Source organism: Macadamia integrifolia, unplaced genomic scaffold (genome assembly GCF_013358625.1).
Source record: "Macadamia integrifolia cultivar HAES 741 unplaced genomic scaffold, SCU_Mint_v3 scaffold170, whole genome shotgun sequence".
Lineage (NCBI taxonomy): Eukaryota > Viridiplantae > Streptophyta > Magnoliopsida > Proteales > Proteaceae > Macadamia > Macadamia integrifolia.
The window spans coordinates 399415-423351 of record NW_024868316.1 but is presented as its reverse complement, the minus strand read 5'-3'; the positions used below and the strand labels follow the sequence as shown (position 1 = coordinate 423351).

Below are 23937 nucleotides of genomic sequence, written 5' to 3'. Positions count from 1 at the left end.
AATATTGGTCATTTATTCCAATTTAATTTTCATGCCTTATATTGACCCCTATAATATACAAAATAAAATATTAAAATAACCTTTTGCTTAAAATTCTGGCACTTTCAGAAACAGATATTCTGTAGTTATAGATTGACATCCCTTTAAAATCAGTCAACTTCCTTGATTCAACCTGGAATCGCAAGATCTTGGTATGGCACGCGATGGCTAACTGAATAACCTTTTAAACAGCATCAAAGCATGCGAAATGGACAAAGTTTGACTACCCAGAATTATTCTGAAATAAGAGTAAGGACTGCTCTGTTGTTGCAACTCGTCCCTTGTTAGTGATCTATATCTCTTTATCTGTAAATGCCACTTTTAGTATCAGTTCTGTGGAAGAAGAAGAATAGAAACAGAAAATACATCAATTCTCACTGCTACATGTGGTTCACAAGCCTCCACAGATATTAAACTCAAGATTCCTCCACAGATATACCCAGAAATGAATACATTCCAAGAAGAAACAACTTTTTTTTTTGGTAGAACGAGAAGAAACAACTTATGTGAGCCACTTTATGAAGAACCTTGTGGACGTGGACGGTACTATAAATTTTCTGTTTTCCTGTACAATGACACAAGGGAAATTGCAACCACCATATGTAGAATCAATCACATATCTTTAAATGAATCACTTTTCCAATCCAAAGAAAATAAATGAAACTGATATACATTAAAAATAGCATATTAAATCCTTTACCCAAAAAAATATATATATTAAATCATTTGATGGATCATTTTTAAACACTTGGCATCAAGGGGTTCACAAAGGAATTGGAATGGGAACTGGTTGGAGAGAGGGTGTTGACTGGCTGGACAATCATAGTAGATGCCTGGAATTGATGGGTTTATGTTTTTAAGATAAAACAGTTAATTTGAGAGCTTTTTAGCTATGGGTTGTTTGCTTTTTAAGAAGTTTAGAATATAACAGGATGCAGGAAATTATAAGAGAAAGAAACAGCGTAAAAAAGAGATTCTCTACATTCATGGATACCCATGAATCCACCTGAAAAAAAAAACCCTGCATTCACACAAAGAATTCAGGAGAACAAGCTTATAAATATGCATTCATTATAAAACGCAATCCAGGAATCCTAACATCACCTAAATAACAATAACCCACTCTTTTACAGTGTCTAAAATACCTCTATGACTAATAAAAATAAATTAATGAGCAAAAAACCCTTGTTGTTTTTAACCTGGAGATAGGTTTAGGTTTTCACTACCTTCTACATTCTTTGAGGCAACGTGATTCCGTGCGGCTGCTGCTTCTGTTGTAAGTTCCATTCGATGTTCTCCCTCTACCAAAGCATCTCTGCAATTTTTCAGAAGGTTATTGTCATTCTTGAAAGCGATGCTTTTGCTGTAATTGTGAGTTGTAATGTGTCTAATATCAAAAATCTCTTCAACTGAACCCTAAATCTAGAATTGAGAAATCTTAGAATTTAGCCATTAGTTTGGCCCAAGATTTTGAGGACTGCCTCCACCCATCTTCCATATCTCTTACTGATGATGTACTTGAAGGCTACATATTATCGAGTCCACTTGGTTGAAGGTTGGATTATTTGTGAACTCTTAACAAAATAATAACTACAATTTACTTGGTACCCAAACCATTGCGCTGATCATATCTCTGTAAATGGTTATTGGTCCCTTGTGATGGATCCATGTCATAGTTATATTTGTTAATGTTGGATTCAACCCATTTTCTGTGAACTCTTAAGTTAATGTTAACTTATGTTGTGAAGTCTGGATTCTTCCAAATGTCCCAGTGTTTTTTGTACAGGAATCTGTCTAATGATGAGGCCTCTTTTGTCATTTTTGATTGATTGCCATAACACTATTATCACCTATCTCAACATCACCAGCCACTAAAATCACATGGAATTAGACCTATCATAGATGATGCCCATGCCCCATATGCTAATGCTTACACTTGTCCTAATGCAAGAATAATTGATTTGTTTTTACCCAAACTGTTCTTGTCATGAAAATTTGAAATTTGGAATTTATATGTTTCAAGGTTTAATTTGCAGATAAACTATGTCAATATCAAGTGTTAATGATAGCACTGGAGGTTTATTAAAGTATGTCAGCGTACGATATAAATGAACCTCAAGGGGGTAGCCGAGTTGGCAAGGGACCTTCACCTCAAGAAGCGTGTGGTCTAAGTTCGACTCCTCTTACCTCGTTGGGGCCACTCACATGGGGTGTTTAGTGCTTTTCACTGCTTTAAGTGAAAGTTGAATGGTTCTCATTCAACCCCGGTATGGCCTGATTTATGCGGTTGTGGGGTCAGTATGAACCCAAGGGAATAGTCAGGCCAAAGGCGTGGATACCGGCCGTTAGCCAAAAAATAAAAATAAAAAGTCCGATGTAAATGTCAAAAACCAAATAGGGTAGTAGTATGTATAGCAGAGTCAAGGAGGCCATCTGAACAAGTCATACTACTGGTGCCTTGTGAATTTTTCTTATGATGTGAACTTATAGATTTCCTAAGCCTACTGCCTATTATCAGGGGCAATCCTTAGAGAGGCAATTCCCAGATAATTGTTGGTAAAAGAAGTTAATAAGATCAACATATGAAGAAAGAGATGTGTGCGTTGAAGAAGAGAATGAAGCATTTGGAGACCTCTTAGGGAACAATTAAGATTGCAATTTGTGTTCATGTGGTTGTTTATTTTTTGTTTAGGGAAAAAAAAAATCTAATAAGGTAGATATATCAGAAAGTTGTAAGGTTTTTAAGCTTGTAACGAACAAGGAATCTAGTATTATTGAACAAGGAACCTATTCATTTCTGAAAAATGATTTGAGTCTCATTTTTTGAACAGACAACATTTCTCTTAAAATAGGACCTTGTTGCATAAACTTGTATATACGTTACCACAATACTGTCATAAACATCATTCCAAAAAATGGTCTAAATTTCATGAGAAAAATTTGACAGCATTTTTGTTAATATAGGACCTTATTAGCAGACATGCATATACAGCAACTTTTAATGAACCTGTCAATTATAACATAATATCATAGTTATCATTCCAAATTGCAAAGAACATGCCCAAATTCAAAATCCCACACATTGTATTTAAACAACACACAAAGGTTAAATCAAATAAAATCCACTTCATTGTTTCAAATTCCCCAAATTGTCAACACTACAACACCCTTGGCTCCCAAACTAAAATAATATCAATCTCTTTCTCTACATGTTCAGCTCTGTCATCTTACTGAAACCTAGTCCTTTATTTCTTATTAGCTTCTACAGTTGTTGTTGTTGTTGCTTTTCTCTTTGTGTACTTGGCTGCCAACCATGATATGGTCTTCTCTTTTGTGCAGTCTCTTGTGTGTTCGCAACAAATGTCTATGACTTTGTCATTCTTTAGGAGTTGCATATATCAGCCCCTTGATGACCATTCCTTTGTTTTCTCTGCACAAGCAAGAATATATCAGTCACATATGTTTTAATGGTAGAAGAAATAAGCATGTCAGCACAAAGATATTGTGATACCTTTACACCAACTTTCTTACTAGTAGAAGCTCCCTTCCCCTTCACATCATCTCCTTCACAAGTCTTCTTGTTGTAGCCTACTTTTCTGTACATGTCACATCTTACGCTTAAGGATCTCTTCCTAAACTCACTAGCAAGTGCCTCACCAACTTCTCTCTTCCTTTTTCTTATGAGGACTACTTGGTCTTGGAGACTATAAGACACTTCAATGGGGAATTCTCAAATCATTCAAATCTAGAAGCAGTTGGATCATCTCCTTATATGTTTCCATATATCTCTTAACACTATAGAATTCATCACAATAGTTCTCAATCTTCAATCATATGTGTGACATAGTTGTTCCTACATGTATACATGACAACCCGGTACACTCCTATACTCTACATCCAGATATTCGATCTATTGAACGCACAAGAAATATATTTTAATAGAAATCTGTCACCTCAGATGCATGTGGACTTGATGAATGGACTATACAATCCTTGACTTTTGTTGAATCTCATCTAGTTTTTTCTTGACCACAAGTGAGATTGGATCATCATGCACGTAGCTAAAAGCCTATAGTAATTCAATAAGCAAATATCCATTGGTTGAAAGATTCAATGGTATTTTTTGTAAGATGAACACTCTTTGATCCAATGTCAAATGCATGCCTAGACCACAACTTGGGGGATTCTTTCACCAGCCACTCATATGATGTCAAATGCATGCTTATACCACAACTTGGGGGATTCTTTCACCAACCACTCATATGCTTCCGTGTCAATTTCCTTGATAGCCTTCATTTCCCTTTCAAAGTGGATGGTAGTGTATGCTCTTGCAGGTGACCAAAATGAGCCTTTAATGGCATACTCGAAAACTTTGACTTGAAGTTTTGACATAAGTGTCTACAACAAACCCTCTAGTGAGCATTTGGGACATTGTAGTTATGACATCTAATAGTCCATGCACTAACGAAAATCAAGAGTCATTTATCAACACAAAAGGAAATAGGTTTGAAAGTGTAATACATATAAGATGTATTAAATACCTTCTGTTTGTCTGACATGAATGTCACAGAAAAAGTATTCACTGCTTTTTTCACGAGCATCATGTAAAGATTAAAAGAAAAATGTTCAGTTTTTTTTACATTCAACTTCAACAACACCGTAAGCAACATGATACAAAGCATTGTTTTCATCAATAGAAACAACTATCAATAGCGCTCCACCATATCTATCCTTGAGGTGGTAGCCATCAAGGCCAATAAATTGTCTACAATTTTAGTGAGACCTTCTTTGCATGGTTTAAAAGCGACAACCATCCTCTTAAACTTAGGATTATCTCTCATGTCTTGTCTCTCACCATACTACAACTTGAAAGCACTCCCAAGAATTTTCTCTAAAACCAAATCACTATAATTGGGTAATTGTGAATTTGACAGATTATATTTTCCTACATTCATTTCTATGGTCATATTACGTGCCCTATGCAGTATACACACAATATTCACTCTCATATATGTGAGATCAATTATGTAATTTGCTCTCAAATAAGCAGTCATTGCATTCACAGTTAAGTCTAGATTAGACTTAAGTTGAAGATCAAGCTTCTCAGCTATCAACTTCGATGTAACACTGTGATTTTTTAAGTATTTAATACATGAATGCTTGCGATTAAATGTCTAAACCATATATGTTCTTCCATCCTCTGTTCGCGATGCATGTACTCTCCATATATAAACATTTTTCTTACATATAACAGTTACCTTAGGTTTCTCAATTTTCAGTCTCATAATCTGAAAACCTTCATGAATCACAAAATCATGGGGATGTGCCCTAAAATGGTTCAATATGTAAATATAGCCCATTCTTCAAACTGTACTTTGTTAACATCACCAACAACACCAACATCATTTTCAGAATCAGATTGACATATAGCACCCTAGCTATCACCACTAATTCCCTCATACTCCCTTTCAAAATCATTCCCATTAGACTTACTTTCTTCCCTCGCACTTCACCATCAACATTATCTCCACTCTATTGACCCCAATCTTCATCGGAACTGACTGGATGAGAACTATGGAATGGTTCTTCAGAATTAGCAGTACTGTTACTAATTGCCTTCAACACTTCAGAGCCCCTTATCAAGTCAGTACAATTTGCAACACATGTACTAGTAGCTCTTCCATTGACAACATTATCAATAGCATTAGTAGAAGATTTCCTCCATCAATAGCAATAGTAGTAGCAGAAGCACTACCAATAGAATCACTACCACTACTTGTAGCACCATTCATAGCCTTACATTGCTATTTTTTCCATATGAATTCCAGCACCAGTCTGCTCTCTCTGGGTAATACCATCAACTGTGGAATTAAGCTATTCTCTATAGACAATGTCATTGGGGTAGTCATTCATAGAATATTTATCCACCTGACTATGGCTAACTTTAAGATCATAAACTTGTAATTTGATTACATCTAGTACATCCTAACCATAAAACTGATATATGGTAAAATCATTTACCACCTCAAAAACAAGTCCATTATCAAACACACGTTTGTTCTTGAATCTGACAGTTTGTCCTACTGAGATATGCTTAAAAATTGAATCGTAGATGTCAGAATCCATGTCCAAGTCTGCATACATGTTTAGGTCAATATATTTTCTGAACACTTTCCCCACATCAATTAAATTTTAGGACAATCATATCAATCATTGCTGGACAAAGACAAAGCGGATAAGAACAAAAAACAAAGATAAATAAATATAAGACCATATGCAATTCAAATACATCTCTAATGCAAGATCACATACCACCCTCAAGGCTTTGATGGGTGATAAATTCCTTGTTGACTTGCCTAAGTTCTTCAATGGTTGAACTCATTTAAACATATCTCTCACTCTTATCACTCTCTAATTTCAGGTCAAACCAGTGTTATGCATATTGAAATTCACACTAGTAGGGTTGGCAACATATTTAGTCTTATGAGTTATCCTGTTTCTCAACATTGAAGGCAACCAAAAGAATTCTTACTTCTCTCATGATGAAGCTTGGGGTAGGGATGTACCTTTGAATTTACAATGATGATTCTGCTAGTATTTGGAGTATTGTTTGAAAGCTTGTCAATTGTTGATACATAACCAAGATCTCCCATAACTAAGGAATAAGAAACCAAGTCTAAATTGTTGCAACGGATAACATGGCCACCATAAGAGGCCAAGTAAAAAAAAGTAGTCATGGAAGGTATCAATCTAAAGTATGATGAAGCTGTCTATTCCTCTAATAGAAAAAATAAAAAATCTTATACTAGAAATAAAGATGTCTAATAAGGCTGTGATTGGTAGTCATTCAAAAAAACATTTTTGACATTTTTATGTTTTTCAAAAACAAGAAAATAGATCCTTTCATTTGCTATGTAAAAACAAAAAACAAGAGAAACAGGAAATGTCCAACTATGTTTAAAAAAAAAAAAAGTTTCAACATTTTCTGTTCTCTTATTTTTTTTTCCCAGTTCTTCAAAAAAACGAAAAAGAAAAAAAAGAAAACGGACACGAAAATTATATTTTTCTTATTCTAAAAAATATGAAAAAACGATAGAAACATTTTTTTTTTTTTTTAATAACTACCAAACGCAACCGTAAAATTTGTCCCCGATAATTTGAAGGCTCCACGACACTAGCGAAACTCTTTCCTGGTTCTTTGCGCACGGAGGGGAGAGAAACCAGGCCCTGGTTCTCTGCAATACATGAAGGTATGCGACTCGATTCTTCCTTTTCTTCTCTCTCTCTTCTTCTTCTGCTACTCTCCTTCATGTTCTTCTTCGTCGGTTCTCTCATTTGGGTATTTTTTGCGTAAAACCCGGGTTCGAAAATCGCTTGTGGAACAGTATTTTCTCAAGCATCATTCGGTGGGTATGTCATATCTCTTCCGACATTTCTCCATTCTTCCTTCTCTTCTCTCTTTCTTCTTCTGCTACTCTCCTTCATCATCATCTTCTTCTTCGGTTCTTTCATTAGGAGTTTTTTTCTGCATAAAACCTAGGAACGAAAATCGTTTGAGGAGCAGTGAATCTCAAGCATCATTCGGTGGCTATTTTCGGAAATTTCAACTGATCAAGTAAGGCTCCTGTTTTCTACCTTGCTCATCTCTGTGTGTGACCTAAAAGCATCCTTTTTGAGTCGTTTCTTTTTTATTTTTTTTGTTTCCCTAAACCCTAAATTGGCCAATCTCTTCAATTTTTCATTCCATTGCTCTTTGTTCTTCAGCAAAAATCATTGCAGTAACTTGTGTTCGTTAGATTATTGTAATTATTTTAATGAATCCCATTGGGGGTGGCATTGGTAAAGAGAGCGCATCCTTTGTCATACCAAAATCTAACTATTGTTAATGTACAAGTAATCAGAGGTGGAGAAGAGCATCTAAACAGATTTTGATAAGTATACATTGATGAAATTGTACAGGATTTGTCCAGGTTGTATTTCATGTCCTAAACCGCTGGTTCTTCTGTTGTTTTCGTGTTTTGGAGTGGTGGAAGCTCATTTTGTCGTCCCCGCCAACTCCTGCATTCAGTTCGTAATATATTTTTTCGATGATGTGAAAAAAAAAACCCTAGTCTTTTGCACCGCATCTACAATTATATAAGTAATTACTTGTCCATGTAAAATCCATTAAAGCAGTCTTGGAAGCTTCCCTTTTCGCCTTTCGTTCTGTTCTTCCTATTCACATGAACACTCATATCATCGGGGTTCCCTTTTTTCTCTTTTCATATATATTCCTTTTTTTTTCCCCTTTGATAATGGAATGGTTTTGCTTTGACTTATACTTTGTAGGGCTACTTGGAGGGTCCGTGAAGATTTCCAGGACAGAGGAAGGAATTTGATGTGGGCGAGGTGTTTATCGACTGGAGTTTCGAGACGTTTCACGGTGTGTGTGTTTAATTCAGGGGGCATTCTCGTGGTTTTTTTCTCTTAACCTGCTGGTTTTAAATCTGGAGATGAAGTGATAAATTCCATATATTTCCTTGGTTCGACATGCATCAAACTTTGGGCATTCGTGTTTATGATTTAGGTTAGCTTTGAATTTTAGCTCGTCTGTTGGAAAATCATCGTATTCGATCTATTATGGCGTGATATTGAGTGGAAATGTGATGATTTGTTCAGATTGATTGTTTGATACGGCTCTGGCTTTAGTTCGGAACTTTGGATAATAAGAGTTTGAATGACAAGGTTCTGGAGATTCTTGAGGATCTTTGACAAGGTAAATGTGACTTATGCTTTCTGACTGGGTGGACTGTGAAGATCTGAGGTCTAACATGTGACGATGCCTGCTTTCTCTGAACGTATCTGGAGTTTCAGACATTGTGAATTGGGAATTTGTGGGGGTTTAAGATGTATTTATAGTAGAGGATTATCCAACAACAGATAGCTTTACGTTCAAGAGCTATATCCTTGGACAGTGTCATATTGCTGGGACTTGGGAGGGGCTTCGGATGTGAAAATGGTGAATGATTGAACTCTCTATTTCTCAGACACTCCCATGCATTTTCGTTATACTTTTCAAGGTGGAGTGACTGAGTGATGTCTTGTTAAGATGATTGATCAGTTCATCAATTTCGTGATTCGGCCTCCAAGGTATGTATCCTTTGCTAACTTCATTCCATTACCCCTTTTTTTCTTCTTTCTTTCCGTGTCTCTAAAATTTTAAATTCAATATAGAATATATTCTGTTTATTTTAAATTAATCTGCTGGAAACTCTAAGCTTCTGGTTTTATTTTTCTATTGAAAATATTAAGAGTAGTAACATAATGAAACATTAGTCTGCATTTTCTAGGCAAGTTTTAAATAAAATGAAATATGTTCATCTAATTATTTGGGCAACACTATGACATTCATGAAAATTGATACACTGTCAAGAATACCAATTTTGGATATGCCTGAGACATGGTTTCTTATGGTTGAAGCATGTTTCGTTAAGAAGGGTGGAATTTTATTCAATTGACAAACAAACGTGAAATTAAAGAAAAAAAAAATTGCTTTGATTATGTATGCTCCGAATTTCTGTTTTGCTTGAATGGAATTCATACATGTTTATGTTGTTGAGTTAGGTAAATATAACATTTTATCAAGGTGGAGGGGTTTTGGTGGATTGTACACTAGATTCAGATTCATTTTCTTCCCGCTTTATTCTCATTTGTGAATAAAGGAGTAGGGGGATCATACTACCCCAACGATTTTGACAAAACTTATTGCTCTTTACTGTGATTTTCTTTGAGATGCACTTTGCTCTTGTGATATGCAACGACAACCTTGGTGGGAGTCCAAATTGGACTGGTGAGTTGCTAGTCAAATTCTAGGTGAGAGGCCTAGTCCATATCCTTCTTTCTTCCACATTTTTTTTAGATCAGTTTCTGATTTCTCCATCCTTGTGCATTCAGATTTTGTTTTCCTCATTCTTGCACATATCAGTTTACCATTCTGTTTTGATAGTCTAAGTATTATTCTGTCCACTGCACTAACTACTGTTAGTGTCTTCTTAGTTTCAGATTGTATCTTAGTGCTGGAATAGTCACCAAATCAATCCATCGATTCCCTATTTGTTGGCAGTACACTGCCGTCCTCTTTGATGCCCTGTGGCAGCAACATACTTGCATTTTCTATTTTTTGCTAGTTACTATTTTGCAATCTCACTTACTAATTTGTCCTTCTTAGTTACTAAAGCTATCCTATGTTATTATTTGATCCTTTTTATTTCTGTTAACTACCAAATTTGAGTTTCTATACAGGCTTCTAAATCTGATTTGGAAAGTTCCTATCTTCTAGTCAGTGCTACAACTCCAGATCCAATTGTTGGATTGGAATTTGGAACCATAATTTTAGGGTTTATTACCCTATTCCGTAATGTCCTTTGACCTGGATTAAAGACCTATCTGATTGCTCAGTTTTGAGTTATTTAAAATCTACCTATTCTGTTCCTAAAGATTAATCCTACAATCTACCTGTGGTTTGCATCTGGACTTACTTTTAGGTTAGCAGATTGCATTGAGGGAGTTTAATGTAGAACCGGTTCAACTTAGAACCAACTCTACAGGGGGATCAATAGAGTAATATACTGACAATATTAGCAGGTTACGGCAAGAACTTTAACAATAGAAACTGAAGGTAACAATTTAAGGTCTATCGCAGAGCCTGAAACAAACCAAATTACCAGAAGTTAAGCAGCCACCAGAAATAGCAACTAGGTTGCTTAGATGAAACTGATGTTCCAGTCAAGGGCAGGAGCTTATGGCTAGAATGCTCTGAGATATCAATTGGCCTCGGAATTAGAAGGTTAAGTTCAGATTTGAAAATCACAGATATAATCAAACCTGACCATGGATTGGACTTGATTTACTCCTGAAGGAAAGGTTCAATGAGGGTAATGTATTGACAAAATCTGGGCTGTATTGGCTGGGTGGATCAAAGCTACAGCCACTCGAAAAGCCCTGCAGAATCTTCAATAACAAGGAGCCACAAGGGGTGAAACTGGGATCTTCAAGTCTTCTTTCAACTGGACTCGATGGGCTGATCTTCAACCACTCCAGTACTGATAATTGGACCTTTGAATGCTTCACTGATGCTTGAGGTTGCTGGTTTAACAAGGAAAAAGAAAGTAGCGTAATTGGGGGAAGAAATAGATGAAGGAAGATAAGGGTTTGAGTCTCTTACTCGCACCCTAGGCCTCTCACCTCACATAGGACTCTCTCCTACTCTACTGCCTCTCAGAGCTTCATGGTTAAAAAACCAGTTTTTTTCATTTATATAAACCGTGGGGTGTTTGGAGACCCCTACCTTTATTTATTGAATCCCCCCCCCCCCCGGGTGTGGGATTACGTATTACAATCCAATGAAATTAGAATGGAATTGAAACTATCCTAAGCTAAGATTACATCTGAATAGCAACTAAAATCTAGCTGACAGCTACTAAATAGGAACTAACAAGAATAGAAAGTAAATAAAGAAGAAACCACTGAACAGAAATTATCAAAATAGAAAATAGATCGTTTTTCATGCAAACAGCAACTGCTCCAATATTGTTCTCCATGCAAGGCAAGGCAAGGATGGGTCCCCCATGAGCTGGTAAACCTTCTGTAAATAATAAAAAAGAGAAAGAGAAGAGAAAAGAGATGCTGTAACCTTGGGAGTCACAACTGTTGTTTAGACTGCCCACTTCATTCAATATATAATCATGACAAAACCCTGACAAGGGCATAAAGGACATAAATGACGTAAAAAGGAAAAAACATAATGTTACTCTTAACGAGTTACTGTTCATGTGAACAGTAACCGTGAATACTGTTGACGTGAACAGTGTGTGAGCCCCTTGATCGATAACTCCTAACACCTTTCAAATCTTCTCCACTCAACTGGCCATGGGGCCCACTAAATCTGAAGAAAAATCTCCTCTTTAAATCCAGTTGGTTCGATGGCTACAAAAGGGAAGAATCTAAACTGGATTATGGGCTTTATACATGCTTTACATAAATCAGCATATGGATCCACCAACACTGGATCGATGAGAACAAAATCTGGACAGGCTTATCCCATTGATCTACATCAGAGTTTCAAATTTCAAATGAAATACACATCACGCCTTTTGCATTATTTAGTTCACAGGCTATGCCAGTGGCAAATATGTCTGGTGCTATCATCTGTTTCTCACAAACATTGTGACAACCAGCACCCCAAAAACAGAATTCTTATTATAACAGAAGGCATACCATTTCTTTCCCTCTTGTTGTAAATGAACATAACTACTTACTATGTTTTTCCGAGTTTGAATATTAATATTATTGGTTAATGCCTTTTGAATCTCCTCTTATTTTTCACTTTTGATGTTATATGTTGGATTTACAGGGCTGAGTATAATCCAGACCAGTATTTGTGGGAAGTAGATTTCACTCTTGCAGGCAGAAGATACAAGAGGCTGGACTTGGAGGCAAGTATGGAGATCACTTACTGAAATTCTGTCGTTTGTACTTGTTAGTGATTTAACGTACAATTGTTTCAGGTTTCCTTTACTAGGCTTTGTATTTTTGTCTTAGCTTATCAGCGTGCACCTTCCTTGTGGTCACTGACTTAGGACCATCTGCTATTTGATATTTTTAACAGCTCAGGAATGGAAAGGGCCATGCCTTGAAGTGCAGTCATTATGTGCCATCTCCTTTCCCCGAAGACACTCCTCTTCCATGTGTTATTTACTGTCATGGCAACAGGTTTATTTTGGTTCTCATGGATGAATTTCTTGAGGGAATTTTTTGAAGAGTAATTTCTTTAGAAATTAAATTTATCTTGCTTAGCTACATAACTGTATAAGTTCCTGTACACGTGCATGAATTACCTCTGGTGGTGATCTTACTGAACAAATCTTCCAATTTATTCGGTGCTTTGTCCCCTTCCCACCCCCTCCCCTTTATGGATTCACCTGTTTCAGTTTGTAATGTTATGTAGCCTATGAAGTGACTGACAGTTGCTTCTTCGTTTTCATTGACCAATCAGTGGATGTCGAGCAGATGCAAATGAGGCTGCTGTAGTCCTTCTTCCCTCAAATATTACGCTCTTCACTCTTGATTTTTCGGGTTCAGGCTTATCTGATGGCGATTATGTCAGTCTTGGTTGGCATGAGGTTTGTTGATAAGTTAATGCAGATACGTCACTTAATAATATAAGCCTTGGGTTGGGTTATGTATGTGTTGGGCCTTTAATCCTATGGGTTTTCTTTGTAATAAGCCTAAAATATGGGTAGAAAGTAGGAAAATGAGATTTAATTCATTAGTTTAGTTAGAGTCCTATTTTGCGTCTATTTTCTTTGTTATTTCAGTTCTCTAGTCAGTTTATGTTTCCCAATTAGTTAAGGATTGAGTTAGACCTTTCCTTTTTAGTGTTTGAGTCTGCTTTGAGTCTTCTATATAAGTTTAAGGGGCTCCAACATTGGACACGAATTTGATTGAAAGAAAGTTTAGTTTTGCTGTCTGCAAAATTAGTCCCTAAGAAATGATGATCATCAGTTGAGATAGCTGAGGGTGAGAGACCTAGGCTGAGATAGTTGTTCCTCTACCCCCATTCTTCCCTTCATTCTCTATTTTTCTGTTTTAGAAGTGATCCAATCCTAGGTAGGATCTTTAATACATTCAATAAAAATCAGATTCGGATAGATAGGATGAATAAAACAGAAAAATGAAGAATGAAGGGAAGAATGGAGGTAGGGGAATGGATATCTCAGCCTAGGTCTCTCACCCTTAGTTATCTCAAGTGATGATCATCCTTTCTCGAGGAATAATTTTGCAAACAACAAAAATAAACTTTCATTTAATCAAATTCCTGTTCAATGCTATAGCCCTTTACAAACTTATATAGAAGACTCAAACACTAAAAAGGAAAGGCCTAACCCAATCCTTAACTAATTGGGAAATCTAAACTGACTAGGAAACTAAAATAACAAAGAAAATAGACTCTAACTAAACTAATGAATTAAATTTCGTTTTCCAACTCTACACATATTTTAGGCCCATTACTAAGAAAACCCATAGGATCAAAGACCCAACACATACATAACCCAACCCAATGCTTATTTCCAATAAAATAAGCCTATTAAGTGACTTATCTGCATCATAAATTTCTTACTTTTTGTTCTTTCTTCCATAGCCTATGGAAATTCTAAAATGTTTTTTCTCTGGCTGTCCATATATCTATCAGAAAGACGACCTTAAAATTGTGGTGTCTTACCTTAGAAGCAACAAACAAACTTCATGCATAGGCCTTTGGGGACGTTCAATGGGTGCAGTCACAAGGTATTAAACTCATGGAAATGGCAGATTTATTAATTTCTTGTTCAGGTTAATTATCATTGACTTCTTGCTACCAAAGCTCTTGCATACGTAAGCAATCTGTCTTTCACTCAGGCATATGCAATATCAACTGTTAAATCTTAAAGATGCTTAAAGGGTCCAACAGTTTAAGATGCTTAGGAGTTAGGACATTTTAGGAGTTAGTTAATTTTCATGGAATATATTTACAGGCAAAATGCCTATTCTATCATTAGAAAATCTAACTTCACTCATGTTCATTCTCTTGAGAATCAGGTCTAAAATGTAAAAAGACAATGAGTATTCTCCTTTCACTTTAAAACCAATCATTTAGTTTTTACTCGGGACTCATGTGAATGACTATTGCCTTTTCCCCATTGAAAAAGCTTAATGAGATGGAATAATATGTGCTGACCTATAAGAGGATGACCCAAGTAAATAGTCTTTTCGTCCTCCTTTTGTATGGAATGATAACACATTGCAATTGTATTTTGGAAAATGCGTAACATGTTTGATTAGTTGGTTCAGAACAAGATTGGAGAAAAGATTTATAAACCTTTTAAGAATTTTTATAAACTATAGAAAATGTATACTCCAATTTCTGTCAAATTTGACTGATTGTTGCTCCTTAGGTTCTAATCTTGTAGATGTTAGAACAACAACAACAACGACGACGACAAACTCAGCCTTATCCCAACTTAATGGGGTCGGCTACAAGGATCTGTCTAACAAAAAAAAAAAAAAGAAGGAGAAACACAACCCAGCAAGATAGGAAGAACACTGTGCGCTAATTGAATTTTCATGTGAGTGGAAGCTGTCTGTAAAATGCTTTGATGTAGGATGGATGGGAAGAACCCATATCCTATAGTTGTAAGGGGCTCGTGGTTCAAGATCTCGCGTGAACTCGTTAACTCATTTTTTAGCTTGGTGAGATGAGAGCACATGTGATATATGAAATGTACAATATCTCGATCAAGATCTCGGTGAATATCTCGGTCTCGACTCGACTTAACTCGAGACAAAGTCACATGCGTTATATACATAATTTCGACTCTCAACTCGACATAACTCGAAATCTCTCACCTATCTCGCCCTACTATGAAGAAAAAGTGAGCTTTTGGTGATTTTTCTAGCCAAGTCTCTCGTCTACAATGTAGATTAACAACTTCAACACTTGGAGATTGGAGATTATCACTTCATCATCAACCTTTGGAGATCCATTTCTTCTCAAAACCATTTTTCCCATAGAAACATGGTCAATAATTGTTTGTTTTTATTGGGGAATAGCCTAGGGTGAAGGGTCTGAAGTCAAAGTACCATTTTGGGTTTGATTTTTAGAAAATTGAGGTTTCCACTATGTTTAGAAGGCCTAAAATAGGCTAATTGACAAGTTTCAGGAGGCTAAAAAGCCAGTATGGGCACCGAGATGACTGAGCAAAAAATACCAGATCACAATGAGATCTCGCCGAGGTCTTGGTATTTTTGCTCAGCAAAACCTGTGTCTAGATCGAGATCTTGAACCTTGAATGGGCTCTCTTAAAGAAATTAGAGAAGTGATGTAGATCGATGGAGAATGAAGCAGTCCAAGCCTGTCCAAGTTATTCCCATTGAACCAGCACTCATGGGCCATATATGGGATTGATGGAGAACCCTTAGGGAAGGGAGGGGAAATCAGAGTAGAGATGGAGAAAAGGAGATCACACTCACACATTCATTCAATAATCAAATTGCTCTCTAAATCTTCAGTCGATTACAACCAATATATAGGAAAATAGGAACATGAAATTAGAAACTTAACTAGAATGGAAACTAGCCTAAATTAGGAAACAACTATAAAAAGGAAACCAAAGCAAGGAAATAAATCCTACTCCTACGTTCAAGTCTGGAAATTAAAAGCATGAAATAAAATACTAGGTAAACTACTAATTTTATTTCCAACCCTTGTTGGACCAAAACCCTGGGCTGGACCGGTTCTTCTTGGCTCTTGGCTTCCAAAGCCAGTCATGCTGGTCCAACCAAGAAAGGGCAGCCGTATCTGCATCAACTCTCCTCCTCTGAAAAGAACTCGACTCCGTCGAGTTAGGGAAAGGACCGAGGAGACCGTCTGAAGGAATACGCTGAATGAGGAACGATCCCACCATCTTCTTGAGCTTAATTTCAGGGAGATCTTTGGCAGGATGAAACTTCATAGTCTTGTTGGCATGCTTGAAGGCATAGGTATTGGCATAGCCACAATGCTGTACTTTCTTATCAAACAACCAAGGTCGACCAAGAAGGATATGGCACACCTTCAGAGGGAGGACATCACATTGGACTGTATCCTTAAATCCACCAATAGAATATGTGACCAAGCACTTATTTGTGATTTTGAGATTAGTGTTGTTCACCCAAGCAACCTTGTAAGGATTAGGATGTGGTTCTGTATTCAATCCCAGCTTACGAACAGCGTCTTCAGAGACAACATTAGTGCAACTGCCTCCATCAATGACCAAGGTTAGCAACTGATCATTGCACTTCACACGAGTCTGAAAAATACTACTGCGGCGCCAATCTTCATTTTCAGTGGCCTTTTGAGTGGTCAACACATGACGAATGACATAAAAAGGATGTTGGTCATCGTCACTGAGAGTGTCATTGACTTCACCTGTTGCACGCTCTTCTCTTAAATCGACTGTGTCAGAACCAAGTTCTTCGGGAATATATGGTATAGGAGAATCCTTATCAATAAAAGCAACCAAACGGCTGGGACATTGGGCACTAATATGTCCAAATCCATGGCATGAGTAGCACCGAACTGTAAATTTTGAAGAATCAGAAGGTTTATCTGAACCACGCCGAGGGGGTGAATATGGGCGAGTAGGCCGTGAAGATGACATTTCAGAAACATGTCGAGGTGGAGAATACGGCCGACTAGGTCGTGAAGAAGCCATAGATGTAGCACTTGCCTGTGGCTTGCTAGATGACCTCTCTTGGGTAGGAGACTGTTGCCAAACGGAACTAGTACCTCGAGAAAAAGTATCTGCAAAATTTCTCCAGTTGTATGGGCGTTTCAGACTTTCCTCAACCTGATATGCTACTTGTACGGCGTCTTCCATTGTAGGTAGTCGACTAGATGCAAGGGCAGCACTAAGTTGAGGGTGCAAACCATTGCGAAATTGGGCCACTAAGACTTCTTCATCCCACTCAAAGTCAGAACGAGTGGCCAAATAATAAAATCTAGCAACATACTCTTCAACGGTCAAATTCTCTTGTTTCAACTGTGCAAACCTGAGATGCATGCGTTGCTTGTAATCAGAAGGCAAGAATCGCCGATTCATGACTTCATACATTTCAGCCCAAGTATTGACCAAACCAATGCCTCGGGTTCGGTTCTGTTGTTGTTACTTGATCCACCAGACTCGAGCCGTGCCTTTCAGTTTGGCCTCTGCAAATAGGATCTTTCAAGCCTCAGTCAACCCGTACCATCTGAAGAATGTATCTAAACTGTGAATCCAGTCAAGGTACAATTCTGGATTATTGCCTCCATAAAAATCAATGACATCCAGTTTTGCTGCTCTTTCTGCTCCATCATCATGTCTCCCAGTCCCATATGGTGGTGGAGGTGGTGGTGGTGGTGTATGATGTGGTGGTGTTACTGGCAGATCCTGTGGAGTGGTATTGGAAGAATCTCCAGACTGAATGAGACTCTTTTCTTTATCTGCGGCCACCAAACGATCAATAGAAACTTGCATAGATTCCACCATTGTCTTTAGGGACGTGACCATATTAGTGAGAGCATCAAATTTTGCATCAGTTTCTCCTTTATAGGAATTCAGCTGTTGAACAACTTCACTATTGGCTACCATGGTGATGAGTAACAAAATAGCACTCAAAGAATAATGGTAGAATAGTAAATAACTGGAAGCTTAAAGGGTAGGGACAGAATAGTAAAATATTTTTTTTCTTTGGAAGTTCAAATTAAACCACAAAAAGGTATGTCAGTCACGTGTGGGATAGGGGTTTGATTTGGAAATAAAAATATATGGGACAAAAGGGGAATAAAGGAGAAAGGAAGGGGTATTTTAGGAAATAAAAGATAAATAAAAAAAAGGAACAAAAGGGGAATCGTGGGGGTGGGTTTTAGAAATTCAAAATAGTGACAGAGGAAAGGGAGTTTTCTTCCTTCTTAGAGTCGAAACCAGAGAAAACCGAAGGAGAAAATGGCGGAAGCTTGGGGAAGTTCGACAACCAGCGGTGGATCCTTAGGAAACTTGAGGCGGGAAATGGACTCCCAACGAAGAGTGTGACCAGGGAGGACTTCAAACCAGATTTGGGGATGGAGGTCAAGTTCAAACCAGCGGTGGAGAGGATGGAGATGGAGTTTGAATCAATCAAGAAGGCTCCGAACCAGGTGTGTTCTTTGCTCTCTCTCTTCTTCTTCGTCTTCTTCTTTCTTCTTCTAGCTTCTATCTCTCTCTCTTCTCGACTTTTCTTTCTTCTCGATTCTTTTTCTCTTTTTTCTTTGCCGTCGGACACAGAGAGGAGGCGGCGGCTGCTGTCGGAAGGGACAGAGAAGGCGGAGGGCAGGTGGTGCTGCCGGAAGGAACAGAGAAGGCCGAGGGCAGGGAGGGTTTGGGGTTTTTTTTTTTTCTTTTCTGCTATCGCTCTCTCTGCTGCTCTCCGACTTCGACCTCGACTCTCTTTTTTTTTTTTTTTTTCTCAGTCTCAGTAGAGCTGAAACAGAGATGGGGAAGGGGAGAAGAAAGATGTGGGAAGGAATGGGATCTTTCGGCTCTGATACCAAGTTGATAGAGAACCTTAGGGAAGGGAGGGGAAATCAAAGTAGAGATGGGGAAAAGGAGGATCACACTCAAATATTCATTCAATAATCAAATAACTCTCCAAAACTTCAATCGATTACAACTAATATATAGGAAAATAGGAATATGAAATTAGAAACGTAACTGGAATGGAAACTAGCCTAAACTAGGAAACAACTATAAAAAGGAAACCAAAGCAAGGAAATAAATCCTACTCCTACGTTCAAGTCTGGAAACTAAAAGCATGAAATAAAATACTAAGTAAACTACTAATTCTATTTCCAACCCTTGTTGGACCAAAACCCTGGGCTAGACCGGTTCTTCTTGGCTCTTGGCTTCCAAAGCCGGTCATGCTGGTCCAACCAAGAAAGGGCAGCCATATCTGCATCAGGAAAACATATAGGTTTGGATGTTGTTGATGTATTAGACCATTCAAGGGGAACCTAACGTTGAGAAGATTGACAAGGAGAAAGAGTTACTTGTTTATACAAGACGAGAGAGGAAGACCTACCAAGATATGCAATCACTTCTATAGCCATTGTTTTTCTTAGTGATTTTTGCTCGACTCCTGTCCTCGAGGGCCCAAGGCCATATCTAATCTAATTTGGAAGGAAACTATGAGTGAGAAAATGATGGCCCTCGAGAAGAATTGTACTTGGAGCTTGTCGATCTTCCAAAGGGGAGAGCCCCAGTTGGATGTAGATGGGTCTACTTAATCAAGTACAGATCAAATGGCACTATTAAGAGATATAAGTCCAGGTTGTGGACCAAACGATATAGTCAAATGTATGAAATTGACCATCAAGAGACATTTGCCCCTGTGGCTAAAAATAATTTGACAAGAGCCTTTTATCATTGGTTTCCAATCGACATTGGCCATTGTGTCAGTTGAATGTGAAGAATGTATTCCTCCATGGTGACTTGTAAGAGGAAGTATATATGCAAACCCCTCTAGGCTTCAAGTTTCCCTAGCTGAACGAAAGTTTGTCATCGTAAGAAAGCTCTATATGGTCTTAAATAGACCCAAAGGCTTCATTTGAGAGGTTTAGACAAGCTATTCTGAATAATGGATACACCAAGAGACAGGCTGATCATACTCTATTTACCTGGCATGGTAATGGTACCATTACAATACTAATTGTCTTTGTGGATGACATTGTGGTTATTGGAGATGATCAAGAAGAGATAGTCTTAAAGTCTTACCTAGCTCAACAATTTGAGATTAAGGACCTTGGACCATTGTATTTTTTCTTGTGTAGTGTAGTGTCAATCATAGAAGGGAATAAATATTTTTCAAAGGAAGTTTATGTTGGATTCGTTGAAAGAAATAAGATTATTGGTCTATAAACTAGAAAAACCACCTATTGATCAAAATTACAAGTTAAGTGAAAGTTGTAAACTGGCCCTAACTGATTCAAGGGAGTATCATAGGTTAGTGGAGAAGCCGATATATCTTTATCTGACTCGTCTTGATATCACTGAAGTTGTTGAGGTACTGAGTCGATTATGCATGCTCCCAAGAGTGGGCATTTGGATGTTATGTATCACATCCTCAGGTACTTGAGGTCTAGTCCAAGACAAAGGGCTATTGCATACCAGACACAACCATTTGAGGATTAAAGGCTACATTGATGCTGATTGGGCAGGATTTATTTTCGATAGAAGGTCTACATTAGGATACCGTACATTTGTTGGTGGTAACCTGGTTACCTAGAGAAGTAAAAAATAAACTATTGTGGCTAATCAAATGCAGAGGCAAAATTTAGAGGCATGACTTAAAGAATATGCGAACTTCTTTGGTTGAAAAAGTTGGTCCGAGGATTGGGATTTGATACTGAGAGATCTATGCAACTTTGTTTTGATAACAAGGGTGCACAATCTTGTGCAACATGGTCAAACAAAGCACGTTGAGGTGGATCAACATGTCATTAAAGAGAAAATTAACTCTGGCTACATCTGCACTCCTTTTGTGAAGACATGAGACCATTTGGCCTATATTTTCACCAAAAAGGGATTAAATCTCCTCAGCTTAGTACCCTATTGAGCAAGTTGGGCATGTATGACATCTATTCTCGACTTTGAGGGGAAGTGTTGGAGTTCATGTAATAAGGGTATTAAGGGGACTTTGTTATAAGCTTGTATTTTTACCTTGTAACCTCCCTAGTTGTTCTTATGTTAGTATGGGGGCTATTGATGTAATTCTACATTTCATTCCAAAAAAGGCATATCCAGTGCACAAGGCTCCCGCCACTAGGGGTCTGGGGGAGGGGCATAATGTACTCAGCCTTACCCCTGCTTCACAGAGGGGTTGTTTCCCGACTCAAACCCCAACCACTAGGTTGCAATGGAGCAACCTAACCATTGTGCCAAGGCCCGCCTCAATTCTGCATGTCATTTTCAAGTAGTAAGTATAGGGGAGAGAATCAATTTCTCTCCCCAAGCATTCCACCCTCACTTTCTCTTTTCTTCTTCTTCTCCTCATCTTTCTCTTCTTTCATCTTACTTCCCTTTGTTCACTTTTATCACGTTGACCTCATAGGAGGTCATGTTAGCATTTGGGTTTGCTGGTTTGTCTCTAGTACCATGATTGGGTGTTGTGTACACGCATAAGATGAAATAATAGTTTATTTTATTTTATATTAATTTTGTGCATCTTTACCTATCAAGATTATAGTCTGACCAAGAGTGGTGAGCCTGTGGCGCAACGGTTAAGTTGCACGATTGCAACAAGTTAGTCACAGGTTCAAAACTTGAAAACAGCCTCTCCTGTGAAATAGGAGGTAAGGCTGCGGTATGTGCCCCTCCCAGACCCTGCAGTGGCGGGGGCCTCGTGCACTGGGTTGCTCTCTCATTATATTCTGACTAATGATAATAAAATATGGCTAAAATGAATAATGGATAATAGGTACTGTGTAGGAGGAAATGGGAAGTATGTATTTTTCCGCGGTGGAGTTCGAATTGGTCAACCTTGTCTAATTCTACTTTTGGTCAGAGTATGTAACTGGGAAGTCAGTAGATACTATATTGAGTTTCTGTAGAATGGTACTATGGAAAATAAGCTTCAGTTTTAATAGGCCATTCTCCTTTATCTTTGTAATCTGTTAAATAAATTGAAATGATGGTACTGTTGAAATCATCTTGTTCAATTGAATCAGCCTAAGATATGTTTGGTCCATTGATTGTGTGCAGTTGTTGGTAGTGAGATTGCACTTTTGGAGTTAACAGTTATCCAAAAATGACCTTGCTTCCCCCCCCCCCAAATCATGCAGAGCTCTGCACTTGGATTTTTACTTGCCCAAAAACACTTCACGGATCCCCTTGTTGCTGTGCCTTCGGCTGTCAGTGTTGTTTGCATGGCGGTAGGGTTCTTACACTTGTTAAATTCCCCTTCTCAATCCCAGAAATTTCTTACTTCCTCACTGACTGATCTTCTTTTAGGAGTTAATTATATTCTCCCTGCCATTTTGGTCTTTTATTACAGCTTGGTGGGAGTGCTCTTGCAGTATTTTGGAGGAACAGGCCAACTCCAGCAGACGATAAGGACGATTTCAAGGAATAAACCTAGTCTTTTTGCCTTCTATATTATTATATTCTCCTTAGACTTGGTGGTAAGTTCTTTTGAGAACTACTGCTTTTTCAACTTTTACCAACTTTAGTTTCAGGAGGAAGAACACTTTTAGTTTTTATTTTTCTCATGGAACATGTAATCTGAACTAGGAATTAGGAAACAAGTTATTCACTGGGACAGAAAATAAAAATAAATAACAGTGGAATATTCTCTTATTATCACTAGGATTACTTTTTATTTTTAAGTTAGTGAAAAAAGTTGTGTTCAGGTTTGGAAAGCAAGAAAAGCATAGAAGGCTTAAAAAGGGGGCATTCTGCCATAATATGAAATAAAATTTTGTTAACATATTAAGAATGGGACAGCTGATCAATTGAGGCATGGGCTCACACTTAAATGGTTGCAAGGAAAATTCATTTTATGCTTTCAGATTCCTATATTTCAGTAAGAATCTCATTTCTCTAAAAAACTATTTCTTTAATTTACTTATTTATTTATTTTGCTATATAACTACTTCATAGTGCTATCTTAGCACAAATATAGTACTGTGTGGCCCACCACCAATTTTGTTGGTTCCTTGAATCTCCTTTTAACATTATTCAGCAAATTCAGACCATCAAAGGCATGATCCTAATTCCTAACCGTTCATCATTCAGTTTTCTTTCATTGGCGCATAAATTTTTTAAAGGGATTTTCTTATCGACACCCCTTAAGGTGTCAAATAATTTTTTGCATGTTTATTGGTGCCAACACACTTTTCTTCCAATGAGGAACAATTCCGTCGATTCACATGTGTACTCGAAAATTAAGCCTGATGAATTAGTAGATAATTTGGATCGTCATCTAATAAGAGACCCTGGGTTGCTGCTAGACTACCTCATGCAGAAGCCTAAATAGTAAATGACATTCTCTTTCCTGGACCTAGGTTATTCCACAATGCTTGCAGTACAAGCCTGTAAGCCAACAACATCATATAAAGGAAAATTTGATAAAGCAATGGAGTATGGTATCTATGCTTCACTAAAATTTATGAATTAATTTAGCCAATATCTTGTGATAAGAGTAAATTAGCAATAGAATTTGGCTGTGCTTCGGGCATTTGACACATTAAAAATAATTTATCTATACAAATTGAGCTTAATAAAACTATGTGACGAGCTCGGTTCGCGGTTGCTTGGTTAAAGTAGCTGAACT

General features: G+C 37.6%; 1 protein-coding gene and 1 long non-coding RNA gene across 10 annotated transcripts; both read left to right on the top strand.

Annotated features, from left to right (window-relative positions):
- The first annotated feature begins 7169 nt into the window (after window positions 1-7169).
- LOC122064626 lies at window positions 7170-15126 on the top strand. Of its 9 annotated transcripts, none has more exons than XM_042628365.1 (10): window positions 7194-7289; window positions 7425-7449; window positions 7580-7654; window positions 8368-8463; window positions 8698-8794; window positions 9066-9168; window positions 12431-12512; window positions 12686-12789; window positions 13073-13199; window positions 14270-15126. In XM_042628365.1, the coding sequence occupies exons 6-10, from the start codon at window positions 9128-9130 to the stop codon at window positions 14369-14371; spliced, it is 456 nt and encodes a 151-aa protein (XP_042484299.1). In that variant the 5' UTR covers window positions 7194-7289; window positions 7425-7449; window positions 7580-7654; window positions 8368-8463; window positions 8698-8794; window positions 9066-9127; the 3' UTR covers window positions 14372-15126. The 9 variants fall into 9 exon arrangements, with proteins under 9 accessions (XP_042484296.1, XP_042484291.1, XP_042484299.1 ...); XM_042628364.1 differs by having other exon boundaries at window positions 8368-8605; XM_042628363.1 differs by having other exon boundaries at window positions 7195-7289; window positions 8368-8461; window positions 8893-9168.
- A 4681-nt stretch (window positions 15127-19807) lies between these two features.
- On the top strand, window positions 19808-22967 carry LOC122064617. The gene is made up of 2 exons (XR_006135777.1): window positions 19808-22537; window positions 22660-22967. It is a non-coding gene; the product is annotated as an uncharacterized LOC122064617 (long non-coding RNA).
- Window positions 22968-23937: the final 970 nt, after the last annotated feature.